At 38.4% G+C, this 16,161-nt stretch overlaps 1 protein-coding gene across 17 annotated transcripts in view; it reads left to right on the top strand.

The window, feature by feature from the left end:
* The window catches only part of IQSEC1 (IQ motif and Sec7 domain ArfGEF 1), a 357,476-nt gene extending 350,622 nt beyond the window's left edge, over window positions 1-6,854 (top strand). For 15 of the 17 annotated variants that reach the window (XM_069769828.1, XM_069769830.1, XM_069769831.1 and 12 more), the window contains 2 exons: window positions 701-750; window positions 2,098-6,854. In XM_069769828.1, coding sequence (XP_069625929.1) covers window positions 701-750; window positions 2,098-2,703 — 656 coding nt within the window. In that variant the 3' untranslated portion in view covers window positions 2,704-6,854. The remainder of the gene's footprint in view (window positions 1-700; window positions 751-2,097) is intronic. The other 2 variants (XM_069769842.1, XM_069769843.1) reach the window with 1 other exon arrangement.
* Window positions 6,855-16,161: the final 9,307 nt, after the last annotated feature.

Here is a 16,161-nt window from a genome sequence, read left to right as displayed (position 1 = left end):
TTGAGAATATTGGAGAACAAATCCATCATACTTAAGAATAAAGCACTGCACAGCTAAACAAACAAAATCTAGCCATAATGTCAAGACAGATTCCAGATTTATTGATAAAAAATTAAGTTTAGTTTTTTTTAAACCTCATGAAGAAGATTATATGAAATCCACTGAGGTTCAAAACTGAAAATGAAATTGTGAAACCGATGCCCCTCACCAGTCTCCCACACGGAAGTTAAGAATATGCCACTATTAAATTTTGTATTTAGATTAATACCACCCCATAAATATATACGCATATGCTACCAGTCTTTAAAGAAAGAAACTTCATAGACAATTAGATTCCAGGAAGTCAAACAATTTAAAATTGTTGCTGGTCAACATCAACCATACTACTAAATACAGATGCTAAAATACATGTATTTTAAGAGTTGTACAAATTTTAAAAAAATCACACCCCGCTAAAGATAGTTGATTCACAACAATACCTCTTAAAAATTAGTCAGGTACAGAAACTTAATATAACTACTGGCCTTAAAAAGCTAAGTTTCTGCCTTAGTAGCTGCTGTACCAGTCCAGTGCAATGTTAACCCCCCTGCAGCTCCTCTAGTTGCATTTAGAGACTCCTCTAGTGATTCAGGGAAAGCAGCTGTTTTTCACCCGGGTCTTGTCTCAGTCTCTAATCTATGGTGTTGCATGTCCTGGGCAGGCAAGCGTGGGCGACGCAGCAGTGCAGGATCGCTAGACAGCAATATGGAAGTAAGTAGGAAGTTACTGATGTCTAGCTGGATGTGATGATGTGCATTTCAAACCTTTCTTTTATATACATATTTTTTTGCTCTTTTTTTCTTCTAACATATAACCTGCCTGCCTCAAATAAAATGCATGCCTAGGCTACTCACTCCGTATTCTTCCAGCTTAAAAAGCACTGACAGCTTGTTTTAGACCAATGCCATTTTTGGTTTGAGCTAACCTTGTTCCCTTTGTTCCTGCAAGCATGGTTAAATGAATATGATGTGTCCTTTTGCCACCATTTCAGTCTGGTCCCAGCTTAAAAGCCCACTTGCTCTTTGTTACAAAGTACACTGTTCTTGCTGTTTGGTATTTAGCTACAACTATTGACTTTCATGCTCAACCATTCCCATTGCTTATTTTCGAGTTAAATTGCTAAATGTATGCAGTCATGACACCATGGAATTGCACAGATAGGGCATGGGAGGAAAAAATTATTAAGATAGGTGAATTCAATGTGGATTTCATGAGATTTCATTCATCTTCAAACCATTTATATATACTGTTCATGTCTCTGAATTCAGCTTGCAGATTTTTTCTTTTTTTCTTTTTTTCTTTTTTTTTTTAAATTTTATTTCTGTGTTTGCTTTAGGTAGATTGCAGTTTAAATCTAGCACACTTTGCCTAAGTACTGTTGTGTCCCTTAACTCTTTTTTAAAAAATACAACCCCCAAACTTCCAGAAACTAAATACACCATTCCAGGCTAAATAATAGAGAATGTTGGACCACAGGTCAGAAAAACACAATCACATAGAAATCTTAGTGGCAAAAATGGTATGGTTCCATTTAACACATATTTCAGAGGTAGGCTTGAGAAGCAGCACTGTGGCATATAGTAGTGGAAAACTACTATAAAAAAAGAAGTTTAGAATACTGTTTTGAAATCTGAATTGTAACTGTAATATTTGCTGCTGTGTGTTTAACTATTTAGGTTGAATTTAATGTAGTTTTATTTTTTGTTGTAAAAAAGCAAGTATGGTATTTTTTACAGTATTTAAAAATGTATTTTTCCTTTAAAAACACACTCCTAGGTCTTATGTCATGTTACTCTTCCGTGACATTTTTCTCATTTAAAGTCATAGCTTTCAATATTAAAGCATTGAGAGAAGAACATTTAATGCTTAAAATACCCCAAGAAGGGCATGAATGCCTTATTGGCAACTTAGAGAAGGTGGAAGTAAAATTTTTCCTAGAACTTTTAACATAGTCCACCCATGTGAACACTGAAGGAGGAGTTTGTGGGTCAGTGTGAACTTTTTCTTTTAAACATTTTAAGATTTTTTTAATTTTTATTTCTATTAATTTCTTTTTAGGGGTCCATCATTAGCAGTCCTCACATGCGCCGAAGAGCTACATCAACCCGAGAGTGTCCATCTCGCCCTCACCAGACTATGCCTAACTCCTCCTCACTCCTAGGTTCCTTATTTGGTAGTAAAAGGGGAAAGCCACCTTCCCAAGGCCATCCACCATCTGGCTCATCACAGCAACCTCCGCACCCTCCAGTAATCCCACATCAGCAACACTCACAGCATCCTTCTGCCATGCATCATGCAGGGCCAGCTGAGGGGCAGACACAGGCACAAGTGCATTCTCACCATTCACAGTACTGTCATATGCAGCAGAACCCACCACCCTACCACCACCACCACCACTATCACCCTCCCCAGCATCTCCAGCATCCACACCAGTATCACCAACATGTGCCCCATTCCCAGCATGCGGCACACTCCCAGCATACTCCTTACATGCAGCATGCCCATGCGCAGCATACCCACTCTCCTCACCCGCCGCTGCCCCCTCCGCACCCAGGGCACTCTTCTCATCCCCAACACTCTCAGCATCACCATGGACCGCCACCACCTCCCTCCACTTCAGCCAGCACTAAGCCCAAACACAGTGGCATCAGCACAATAGTCTAGAACATATTGACCCTCCTAATAATGATAGTTTTAAACAAAGTTACAAAGGCACTTACAGGAAGCAACAAATAATATTGTCAGTTTTTACCTAGACAATTTGAGTTGTGTGAGCTTAAAGGCTTGCTGTTACTAAATAAAATAATTCAAGTTAGCGCAATCGATACTGGTTTCACTTATCTACTCGACAGACGTTTACCATCTGGTTAGTTCTTATTTCCAACTGCCTTGAAAACATGCTGCTTGCTGAATATGGGTAAAGCGATCTTTTACACCAAATCCCTTGACAATTTTACATGCATAATAAAAACTTAGTCTACGAAACAAGGAAAAAAGTGATACAGAACCAAGTGTTGCATTCTTGCTCTTTTCTTGTCAATGGGCAAAAAAAATAAGTAGACCTGATATGGTTGATGAAAGTACGTAAGTAAACTTTATATAATATAAATATATACATATAAATATATATATATATATACTGTATAGTTAACATTTGTGCTTGGAAAGAATTTTTTTCAGTCCACAAAACTAGCAATATAGACTTTACAAGGAATTCCACTTACTTGATAGGACAGTATAATAGATGAATAGCATATGAAAGAGTAGACCAAAAACATTAACTGTTAGAAACAAATTTCAGACATTTCAGTATTTTCATTAAAAGTCCTCTGGACTTGCTAAGATTTCTAAGCAATCATTACTAAATGTGCCAAGTAACATAGCATTTAAATGTTGTAGTCAAATACTGCTTTGTATAAATCCTTATTTTATTAACACGATAATATCATACTTAATCAGTATTATAACTGCTCTGCTATGTCAGGTAAGCAAACTTGTTAAGATGCAGTAATTGTACCGTAGCAATGTAGGATGACCATTTACCAGTGGTCATCTTCAAGCATTGGTCACACAAATTCTTAGACACTTTAAAGGCTGTGATAACTGTGAATTTACATGATCCACATTTCTTTTGTATGCATATGATTTAACGAACACACATGAAGAGTTACAACAGGTGCATGTACACACTGCAAAAACATTCATCTTGAACATGAAAATGGCAAACTTCCATCTTTCTCAGCTACTTTGTTTCCTGTTTACCATAATTTCTCATTTTTACCCCCAATGAAGCTGAATTCTAGTCAGAGTGTTTCCAGGTGGAAGTGCTCTAAAACTTGAAGGTTTGTTTTAGAATTTAGTATAGGGTTTTTATATATATATATATATACATATTAAAAAAATACGTAATTCCATGTAGCCATGTGCTAGCAACAAAGTGGCTTCACCATTTTTACTCATCACATTTGTTAGTTTGAAAATATCCAGCACTCAGCAGGCTGAGTTTATGCTCAAACCCTCACTTTCATAGTCCAGTTAGTTGCAAGACATCACATAAAAACAGGCTGTGCTGTTGTTGCTTATGTGTTGTAATCAAACCATTTGCAAATTTATATACAATTTTTATCCCAAAATCCTGTACAAAGTTATACATGGCGCCTACTTTGTAGTTTCAGCATTTTGAGCCACTGCAAGGACTTTACACCTAAACAGTAGAGACAAAGGAATCACAACTGCAAAACTGTACCAGCCTAAAAGCAAACCTTGAAGAGGATGAGCAAAAAGTTCCAGTGTGAGATGGGTAAAAGTAATAATAATAATAACCACCAGTCAATTTTCTGTTTAACGGTAATAAAATTGTCAGGAATAATGAGGGCATGAGAACAAGAGAGTGACTTTTCATATTGGCTTTGCTCATGGCATCTCTAATATCTGGGGGGAGAGGGGAGAGGTTGAGTAATTTTTTCCCTTTCATACCATTGATATCACAATACCAGCAAAACTGCGAACTGAGCACTTTGTTAACCTCCACAGAGAGCAAATACAGCAATCTAGAGTTTAGCCTTTTGTTTAAAGCTGTCCATGTTTGTTTCACACATGTGCAATATGTTTTCCCCTTCTGCTCCTTCTCCTCTAAATTATGTTCATGAAATGAAAAGAAAAGAACATGAGTAGTTACATTATTATTTTTAAGTATCACTCATACTATTCTAAATTCTGCGGCTTACCTTAAGAGACTCATACGGGTCCCCTGAGGCTCTGTTCCTTGCAGTTTAAAAAAATATATACTGTTCTTATAAGGGAAAGTAGAACTGTCTGCATGTCATCTAATGTTATTATTAGTGTGAGGCTACACTCTACATATTGTATATTTGCAAAATATATCAGTGTTACTGTTGATATTAGTTGAAGTAAAGTGATAACATATTTCAATATGTAGACTTTTCTTCATACATCTGTACCAATAGTAGAGTCTAACTGTAATTTATAGGTTGTTCCAGAAAAGATAAAGAACCATTCAGGTATAAACATCTTTCAGAAACCGCATCTTTTAATTAAAACTGAGGTAAGAACGCTCCTCTTCACTGAGTGATGGAGTCTGTACTTGTTTCAGATGCAGAGTTATAATGTAAGTAAAATTGCCTGTGTATGGAATAAAAGTAGAATATGCAGTATCAGTGGAGAGGAAAATCTGACTTTAGCTGTGTTAATTAACAGTGAAGATGTTAAATCTCCCAGATCTGCATTTGTCTTATGTTTAAAAACCCCTTTCATTCATTTAAATTAGAGTTACATATAAATTTTCTAAACTTACACAGTAAGCTACATTTTAATGCTTGACCACTGATTTTCCATGTGCAATCAATTAAGTATTCAGGAGATGTCACAAAAGTGCATGCAAAGAACCATTTACACATGATTTCATGTACACGTGGGGAAAGAGTTTGTACCAACCCTCTAGGTGCATTAAGTCGCATGTGTAAAATCACAGCTCATTTTGAGGCTAGTTTATAAAACAAAACTGGTCATACAAGAGCACGGTATTTGTAAACTCTCTTATTTCAAGTCAATGAGGAGAAACAGTGGACTTTTACCTTGGGCTTTGGGGGGTTTTTTTTGACTGTGTATTTGTATGTACTTTTAACAAACAAATGTGTCATGGTGTCAGCATAAGTCTTAAGAACTTTGCTGCTTGTTTAGGGTTGTCGTATAACCTCTCTGACTCCGTCCTTGATTAACAATTGCTTAGAGCAGTGTGGATCATGCCTAGAATAGGAAAATGATAGTATTTTGACACTGCGTGTGGTTAAGAAAATTAATTTTTTCAGCCTGCAGGCAGGAGTAGAATTGAGAGGGTCTTTTTCTCAAATGCCATTGCCAATTAAAAACTGGTACAGAACTGCATAGAGTGACCATGTTTCTCTTTTCCCATAAATGATGTGGCAAAGTAGTAATGCTGATTTGAAAAAAATGAAAGGGAAACGTAAAGAATGAAGGTGTGGCAACAAAAATCTTTTCTGGGACAACAATCAAATAATATATATTTGGGGGGTTTATTTTTTTAAGTTAAGAATGATATGTAAAACAATGTAAAAACAAAAAACAAAGTTCATCCTAATATAATGTGCGTCTTGTATTGCTAAAAAACCCCAAGTCTAACATACAGTGTACAATGATTTTCCCATGATGTACTGCATGCAGCAGAAGCCTCTTGTTTCTTGATAAAATGAGCTGAAAGACAGTCAGCAGATATTTAAACAATGAATCTCTAGATGTTGACTTGCTGTTCCATATGAAGCTGTGTGTTTTCTGCAGTTAAGCATGCATTTTGCTGTTCCGTTGTAAAATACCATCGCACTTCTTGCCTGCAAAATGGATTATTGTGTATATATTTAAAAGAAAAGTGGAACCAATAACAAGATTAAATTTGGAAAAGAGAAAAGGGGGTGGTGAAAATGGGACCAGTAGGGGGAATAGATAATTCTCTAAATTGTACATAGTGTGTAAATTAGTATTACTAGAAGTCTGCAGTCACTTTGAGGTTGCCTATCTCCTGCTAGGAACTTAAATCAGCTTTGAGTTGTATTAAACTGTTAGAATTAGGTCTTGAATGCAGACTGTTAAAGACTTCAAAAAACATTATGCATACAAGAAGCTTCTGTTCTGGGGAGGCTTGAGACCCCTTTTGTAACTATGGGGAAGAAAGGAGTGCTTTCATTTTAATATGCATTCTGTTTGTAAGTAGTAACAGACCCTATTGATGTAAAACTATAACTGTGATCATGTGGAGAAATCAAATAAATCATTTAAAACTCTTTGTTTCTCATTTTGTGTAATCCAAGAACTTCAACTCTTCAGACTTGAAATGAAGGACATTCCTTCCAATGCTATCCTGGCCCTGCTGAGTCAATGGGATTTCTGCTACTCACTTCAAAGGGGCCAAGATTTCAGTCTTCATCTTAAATTAAAGATAAGTTGGTGGAAATGGTGGTCAGTACTGTGGAGACTGTGATCCCTTCTCAATAGCTTTTGATTTGTTTGGTGGTGCTGTAAATGTATTTAGTTTCAAAATACGATAAAGAGCAATAAATACAACACCTAGATTTGCAAACAGTGAGAGGTAACACCTAAGAGGCTTTTTGGGGCACTGTTTACCAAAACATTCTAACATTGAAAAACAGTAACCGGATTTTGAATCTCCTTAAACATGAGCTGTCCAGCACGTTCAACTGATGCCATGAATCTTTTGGCTATCACATTGCCTTAGGAGCTCATGTTCAGATGACCGTCTGCCCTTGACTCGTAAGTGTCCTAAGTTTGTCCTTCCCAGGGATGCAGTCCTTCATTTCCTAAGTGGAACCTGCACTCTTTGGATCGAGTTTTGAGAGCATTCATTGCTTCTGTGCACCTGCTGGCAGGGAACCATCATCATAGTTCAGTAAGTGATGTAACTGTGAATAAGTATTATCCCTTTACTACTTGTACCTGTATTTATTTGTTGCGTGTCTTAATTTGTACCACTGAAGGATCACTATGCAGACATATTTGCCACACATGGCCTTCATAATATTTGATGTTACGCTACTGCAATTACTTTAGATAATAACCTGTGGCAGACTCAGTTGTGTTCTTATTTTTGCTCATTTCCTAGATTTCAAGGGCATTACAGTGTGTTCATAAAGCCTGTTAAAACTAATGCTTAGCTATCAATTTAAATTAAATATTGTGTTTGCTTGTTTTTTCTATGAATTTTAGGAGATTCTTGAATTATTTTGTGTGAATAGTCAACTATGACCTATTTCTGAATGACGGTAATTTCAGGCTGTACCTCTTGATCAATGAATTTTTTGATAGGTGAGTACCCATTTATCACTAGATACTTCCAGTGTGCCATCCCTCTGAGCTGTGTGACCCATTAGAAGATAAACCAATGCCTCATAGAAACATCCTGTTAGTGGAAATAGAAGAATTTGCAGTGATGTTCTTTACTGGTACTTCTATTCCTGTTTTAGAAGCTATGATTTTAAGAATTTTGATACATCTACATTTTGAGAAGGCAAAGAGTCTGTCTTCTCTAATTAAGAGCCTGTAAGTGTTGTTATAAATCTGGGGGTTTTTTTCCTGATCCATTTTAAAAGTAGGACCTAAATAATATGTCTAAATGCTGCTGCTTCCTACCTAAACTAAGACTAGGTTGAAGGCATTTGTGAGCTGGCACTACTAAAGAAAAATAAATAGCTGAAGTAACCTCAGCAGCAGTTGCGGTTTGTGTGATAGATTTGTACTGGTTGCAGCAATGCCAAGTAACTTAATTTAAAAAATTCAACGTAGGTTAAGCCTGTGACAGTCTAATAGCTCACAGTTGTTGATTTTTTTTTTAAATTATTATTTTAATATCCCTATGAGATGCTCATCTTAATGGAGTTGCATTCCTTAAGTCTCTGATAAAGCTTGTATGTACATACGTAGCGAAAAATGCCTTCATTTAAGAAGTTTTATCGCCTTCTGACTGAGAATAGGCAATCTTACCCTAATATTAAGAAAAAGGTCAAGGTTTTCTGTCATAAATTGTAACTGTTATAAATTGTAATGAAAATCACATATTTTGCAAGTCAAAAGTCTAATGTTTGAAAAATTTTCCTAAACTCTGTCCTATGTTTGCACATTTTACATGTCTGTGTGCATGTATCAATATGCACAATAATTGCATGAATGAATTGTCATGCAATAACAAGTTACTTCAAGCTCTTCTAGATAGCATCTTTTTAAGAGGACATTACTTTCCAGGTATTTTCTGTATTATTTTGGTTGAAATAAAGAAATACAATATTGAAATGACAGGAAAACGAACATAAAACTTCACGTTTGTCTTCTGAAATATGTTTTATCTGTATCTCTCTTCAGGTTTTTGTTGACTTAACAATCGCATGAATTCTATTTACAGTTGGCCTTAAATGGTTCATTTTCATTCAGGAGTTTTATAAAACTAGTGTAGTAGCATTTTACCACATATTTTTTTAGAGTATACGTAATAGTTGTGTGGTGTTTTATTCATCAGCTACAACCTGTGCACAGGTGAGATTTGGGAGCCCCAATTATTTTTAAATTTGTTGTACAGTATCGCAGGCCCTGGTCACACAGCGTCCAGAATATCTTCCATATGCCTTTGCTTATTCCTCAGCATTTTAGCTGGAGCTTGAAACATTAGCCAACTTCTAGGGTTTTTTTTCTGCAGTCATTCAAACTGTCACAAGATACCAGAATTATGATGCTGTTAGGATTGTGTGATAAATCATATTTCAGCATAGGTATGTACCGACAAATGTATTTGCATATGATGAACAATGTACTTACAGTAACATGCCATAATAAATATTTACTGGTATTATATACACCTTTTTCAAAAGGAAGCATACTGGACTTTTAGCCTACTTACTAGCTTCTTAGTGATTTTTGCTGCTATATTTTGTTGATACAACATTCCTAGAGGAGAACATAGCACAGCTAACTTGATAGAAATATCTAAAATACACAAATGATGGAAAAATGCTTCATTTTAGGTGAATTTTTTAGTAGACTTTCTTTTTGTTTCCTATTATTTCAAGAATTAAAGCCAAATCCTGTATTACTTGGTAAAACTAAATCAACTGCAGGATGAGAGTGACCATGAATGTTAGGAAATGCTCAAATTAAGATCTCTTCTTGAAGTACTTCCTAAGCTGAATAAGGCTTAAATGAAAGTTGTGTGGGTGCTACTGACTTAAAACCATCACTTTTTTCCATTGGTTAGATTTATTATTTTTACTGTATGTATAAATGCATATTTTTAGGGATAAAATGTTATTAAAAAACCCCCTTTGTTTGGCATTTTTGTAATAACTGAGATGTGAAATTAGCATCATGGTTCACAAGACACAGCCAGCTCAAACAAATCACAGAAGCATACAATTTATCAGCTCTGTTGTAAAATGACATACACAATTTTAGCTTTCATATATTTCTTCATATTTAGACATAGCGATTTAAACAGGTATATATCATGAGCAAAGAAAAAATAATCTGTCTTTAATAAGATGAATGGGGTAAATTGATTCTAACACAAATGAAATGTTATGCATGCATAGTGAAAAATGCTTTCTCTCTACAGCTGCTCATTTCTGCTATAAACGAATGCAAGTATTTGACAAAGAAATGGGCTTTTTTTGTCTAGGGAAATGGAAAAAGCAAGGACTATGCAGGTGTTCTGGGTTAGGAGGCTGTTGTTCAGCAATGGTATCACAATAAACCACAGCTGGAAATTAATTAATTTATTTTTTTTAATGAGGGAATAATCTGACTTTTGGACATGGAGTTTCATCACATTTGGATCCAGCTGTACCGGTATGTGCAGCCTTTCCTTTGTGCGTGATCCTTGGACAGGAACACCTCATTTCCTGAAGCTGGGCAAACCGGTGGTCCCGGTCCCTCTCCCTCTCCCTCTCGAGGTCCCCACGCACAGCTGAGCTGTGGGTCAGGCCAGGGAGCAGAGGGGAGAGAGCGCACTTTTGTGAGTGTAGGTATGCAAAAGCTGCACTGGGGGTAAGGGAGGAAGGAAGCAAAGGAGCATGTCTCATGCTGGATGCGTGACTTTGGCAGGACTGCGCTTGTGCGGTGGGGTGCAACCCCCATGAGCATTTTTCTCCTCCATAAGTTCACCATATGCTCTTGACTGATTATTATTTTCATTTGACTGGCTAATATTCCTTTATATCCATCTGCAGCAACAGACAAGAACATTTTTATTTAATGATTCATCCTATATGTTGTCTTTTCCATCTTTCTGGTAATCACGTGTCTCTGCTTCTGCCTCAGCCCTTACCTCAGGCTCCAAAAATGCCTTTGCAGTAATTTAAAATAAAATAAAATAAAATAAAAACCAACCAAATAAGCAACAAAACAAAACCACAGTGGCCCTAGTTTAAGATACTTCTGTTGTGCTTCAGAACTTGAGTTTTGAGGGGCAGTGACAAGAAGTAGCATTTTCTAGCCTAATGAGAAATGGGTACTGAGTATTTTAGGCAGGACTTCAAGCATCCTAGGTGTTTATAATCCTGAATTTTCACAGCATTTCAGCAATTTTAAAAAATGTCTTTGATTATGTGCTAACTCTTCTGCTGTAGCAATTTGTAAATTTTCAAAATGGTTTGCATGTATATTTTACACCTAAAAGTGGAGGAAACTTTGTTTCTATTCTTTCTAATTTTTTCTGCTACTACAGCATTCAAATTTCTGGACTATTGGAATATTTCATGACCCTGGTAACATACCTGCAAACTGCCAGCATAGCTTCACGCAAAAAAGGTGTCTGTATATTAGCAGTGAGTCACAGGGGAGGCAGCCTGAACAATTCCTCTGACTGTGTGGATTTGAAATAACTTGAAAAAAAGCTGGTGAAAAAGCGCTTGCATTTTAGGTCATCTGTTTCTCTTTCCCTCCATATAGGAGGGGAAAAACAGATGCCTCATCTGGGATGAAGCAAATTATTGGACTGAAAAAATATTAATAAAATGTTCCAGAGACAGTGGAGCTCCTTCCTTGCTCTCCAACATTACAGTATAATAAAATTTATTTTGGCAAAGAGGCTCTTGACCCATGTACCTTCTTGTATTCATTAATAGTGCCAAGATGTGCTTTATGCAGTTACTGCAGGGTCTTTTTATAGCCACCCTTGTTCTCTCACTTATCACTGTCATTTTTTTGTGATATGAAACCTATACTGTCCAGGTTGGCTTGCTGCTCTTTATCCACAAATGTCCTCATACAGAATCCCACAGTAACAGCTTGTTTCCTAGATTGAGAGTTTAGGTTATCGCCTTCACAGAGCAAGAATTATACTTGATTTCAATACAATGTTGGCCTATTTTCTCTCTCTCTTGAAAAATTAAAGCTTATTTGGCTGTAAAGAAAAATTTACAAAATTTATAAGTTTATAATTTGACATAAAATACTTTAGAAAACATAAGATAATTTAGGGCTTCCTTTTGATCTAATGTGACAGAGCTGATTGACAGTTTGCCTGTAAATGCCACCTTAAATTGTGAGGAATCCCTTTCACTAACAGTATGTATCTATTTCTTTTTCAGGTACTTCTTACAATAGCCACAGTACAATAATTCTGGATGCACGCTAGCTTGGACAAATGTATTTATGCAGTGACCGTGTTAACATCTGTGTTGCAAACACATTACGTTACTTCCACAGCATGTAACCAGGAGCAAAAGTGGAAATACCAGTTCCTGCTCTCACCTTTCCCAAGATTTAATTTGTAAGCCAACTTCTTTTTAAATATTCAGAGACAGGAGAGATGATGCAATGAGCACATCATCACATGCCCACGGGGAAGACAATTATGAATTTCAAGTGCAAAAATTTCCTACCATCTTTCGGATTGAAAAGGAGAAAACAATTGCATAATGGGAACAGAGGCTGCTAAAGGAATTGTATGTATTTTCCTAGAAGTGCTGCAAAGACTGCTGAATATTTTTATAAAGTAATTTAGACCTACAGTGGCACTTTTTCAGTAAGTAAAATATCCATGTCTCAAGGAGTTAAATATTATCAGATGTTTGTATTATTGAATACCAGTTTTTAAGCAGCTACAAAAAATATGGTAGACTAAAAAGGAAAGGAGAACTGTAGGGTAATTTAATGATAACTTGTTTATTGATCTCTATCTCTTCTGTATTAATTCCTTCTCAAGAAAGCAATTCCATGTGGAATAGACTGAAATGGACATCACTGTGGCAGTCATGGTTGATCATAAAATGTGAGTTACAAAGAGCTCTCTAACACTTGAGGGATTAGCTGGTCCAGGAAGGTAGTGAAGAGTGGTCTAACAATTTCAAAGGAAGTTGAAATTATATGAACATGTGGATGAATAGCTGAGTGGCCAAGACAGCAGAGGTAAGTTGTAAACAAAAGTGGGGAAAGAAAAAGGTTGGGCACGTTGCTGAAGCAGAAGGCAAAAAATATATATATTTTTTTTAGCAACATGTTGTGCAGTTCTATGCAATGCAGTTTGAAGGTGTTCATAGGTCAGAATAGTGGAATTAACTGTTATGGAGAGTTGCAGAGAACTGCAGCTGCCAGGAGTGTGCTTTCAACTGTAGTTATGTACAACATTAGGAAGAGTTGTATGTATGGGACAAAATAAATATTATTTGTATCAGCACAGAAACAAAGAGGATTCTCTATGTGCGAGTGATAGTCTGCTTGTAGTTTCATGCTGTGGATATGCTATCATCCACTGTGATTTGTTCTGCAATTGGAAAAAAAATCAGGTATTTCTTTAGGATATGCTCACAATACCATTCTCATGCTTAGTGAATGAATGTACAGGGTGGAGTGTGCTGGCTGCTGTCTCAGTTCTTTTGAACTTCCAGATGAGGCACCTTTTTCCTGCTGTTTCCCAACTGCCTAGCCTTGTTTTCACTGTTTGGATCATTTTCTTCAAGCAGTCTTTTACTGTGCTCTTTGTTTATCCTTTCTTTAAAGTTGCCAGATCACCCCCCTTTGTACTGACCAGAACCAGTCTGACTTGTCTCTGTAGAGGGTGGCCTCGGCTTTAGCACTAGCATCCTTAGGTTATTTAGTCTGCGGAGGATGTCACTGGACCCACACCTTTTCTCCTGACCCCATGGAGGATGTCTTAGCTACCACCACCTTTGTCCAGAACTGGGATGTGGCACTGGAGTGGCATCACCCTCTCTTCAACACTCCACCATTTCACCGCAGTGCCAGACAGGTTCCCTCTCGGTGACATCATAGGGAAGGCCTTCTGCTCAATTAACTCAATGTGTCATAAGGCTGAGCAGAAGAGCAGGCTTTTACTCTTCCTATCCAATACCATCAACCAGTTATAGATACAAGCACCCTATGGAGACAGTAATGTGTTATCACTCCACCCCAAAGATTGCAAAGTGGTGGAGCCACCTCAGTGTTCCCCACCCCTTTTTTGTTTGTTGTTGGTTTTTTTTTTTTCATAGGACTAGACATCACCTCTTGCTTTTCCACCTTTCAAAACTAAAAAGTTGGACAGCTTTACTTAACGAGAACTGAACATGTGGAGGTTAGAAGCTCAGGATCGGTTTTGGTAGGTGGTACTCCTGTATTCCTGTAACCACAAAACTGTGAAAGTATTGTAATCTTATGGAGAAGCAGGGTCCTGCAGGTAGCCTTTCCTATCTATTATTGCCTTTATCAAAGGGCTAGCAAAGGGGGCTGGCTTTTCTCTCATAAGGTATCCATTTTTCATACAAAGACAAGTAGTTGGTACAGATCATCAAAAACTCACCCTTCAAGAGACTGTCACAAAATGAGCACTCACTTAGTAGCACCTTATACCCAACTAAGAGTTAGAACTCATGGGATCAAGGAGTCCATGAAAAGGGAAACCTTTCTGGTTGAGATGGGTTTGTTTCCTCAGAGTTCCGCATGTGTTTGGACTCGACACTGTTTGGCTGACTTGCCAACCAAATGAATGAAATCTTTCTCACCTCCGCCCAGACGTACAGCATTATATACCTGTGTGTAATACCTGTGGCTTCAGTCAGCCTGGTCAGTGCGCACAGGGCTCTGACAGATACCCGTCTCCTTGCGAATGCTTAGGGTTTGAGGATTCCCACAATGTGAATACATGTATACATACAGACACAAAAAAAAACCCCAAACAGTGAGCAAAGCTGCTTGAGCTGGAGATCAGATGCATTTTCTTACCTTTTCTCTTCCCCTCACCCTGAGTCCTTTCCTATTCCCAAGTTGCACTATGGTCCTTGAGAGGCAACCAAAATGGCAATTTATTTGGACTACAAGATTAAAGGATTTGCATTTTACAAGTCATAAATAAAGTACACAAATAAGAAAAGTAAATCAGTTCGTTACGCCTGTGTTTACCCTTAGTACTGCTTGTTAAATCCCTAGCATTCCACAAGTCTTTTCACAGACCAAAACAAAATGAGGGCAGCTAAAGAATGAAGGGCAGGGACCAGCAGGATGTGGTGATTCTTAAGATGAGGGAGTAAAGACAGCCTTTAAAGGACTTGAAAGAAATATTTCAAACAAATTAATTCTACCCTTGTGTAAATGGAGTTTGTATTCATAAAGTAGTTACGTGTCAGTGAGCACTCTTGCCCACCAGCAGATGAGAACAGGAGGTATGGGGTGGTGATGGAACAAACTTGACTAGTGACCTCTTGTACAGAAATGGAGCAGTGTGTATTCCCTAACCAGAGGTCTGTATTTAGGTAACCAACTCCGTAATCTGGCATGGCTTTGCCACTTGTTTTTTTCATAGAACAAAAACTGCTGCCAAAGGCATGGCAGAAGAAAGCAAAGGCGAAATACAAATCTGAACATTGTCAGTGCAGCGCCATGTTTACCTCGGGTCACAGTAGCAGTGTTTTGTCTTTGGCACCTAGTTATCTGTGGGAATGGCTACACAAGCTGAAGGGCTGTCAGCTTCTGACCTAATCCTCCTCCCAGTTCCGGACAGACAGATCAGGTGGAGTTAGGTTTTGTGCTGGTTACCATCGACTCGGTGTGCCGTTCGGCACATCAGCCAGACCTAACCTGGGGATGAAGCGATCCCCCCTTCTCTCTGGCGGGTGGTTCTGTTCCCTCTCCTCGCCTGCACCGGTGCTTTTGAGTTGGTTCATCCCGCGTGCTCCAAAAAATATTTTGTCAGACTGTCCGGGTATCCGACTCACTTTCTGTAGCTACGGTTACGCGATCACCAGGCCCAAAGTCGGTGGAGGAGGGAGAGGGACCCCAGCAGCCCCTCGCGGGGCTCTGGGGACCCCAAATCCTGCTCGTGGGGCTGTGCCGCGCCCCTGCGCCCTCCCCGGGCAGGGACTCGCGGCTGGACCGGGGGCTGCCGGGGACCTGGCGTTGCAAGGGAAAAGCCGCGAGTGGCTTCGTCCCATAGCGGCCCCGTCCCGGCGGGCGGTTCCTGGCCCCGGCGGAGGGACCAAAGGACGGGCGTTTGCCTTACTGAAGCCAAACGAGCGGCCGTGCCGGGGGCCGGGTCCCGCCGTCCCGGGGGCGGCGGCAGGCGGCGGCTCCCCCCGGGCGCGGTCTCTGCGCGGA

This window comes from Haliaeetus albicilla, chromosome 24, assembly GCF_947461875.1.
Source record: "Haliaeetus albicilla chromosome 24, bHalAlb1.1, whole genome shotgun sequence".
Classification (NCBI taxonomy): Eukaryota; Metazoa; Chordata; class Aves; order Accipitriformes; family Accipitridae; genus Haliaeetus; species Haliaeetus albicilla.
Note: the sequence above shows the minus strand (reverse complement) of the source record. Positions and strands in the feature narration are given on the sequence as shown.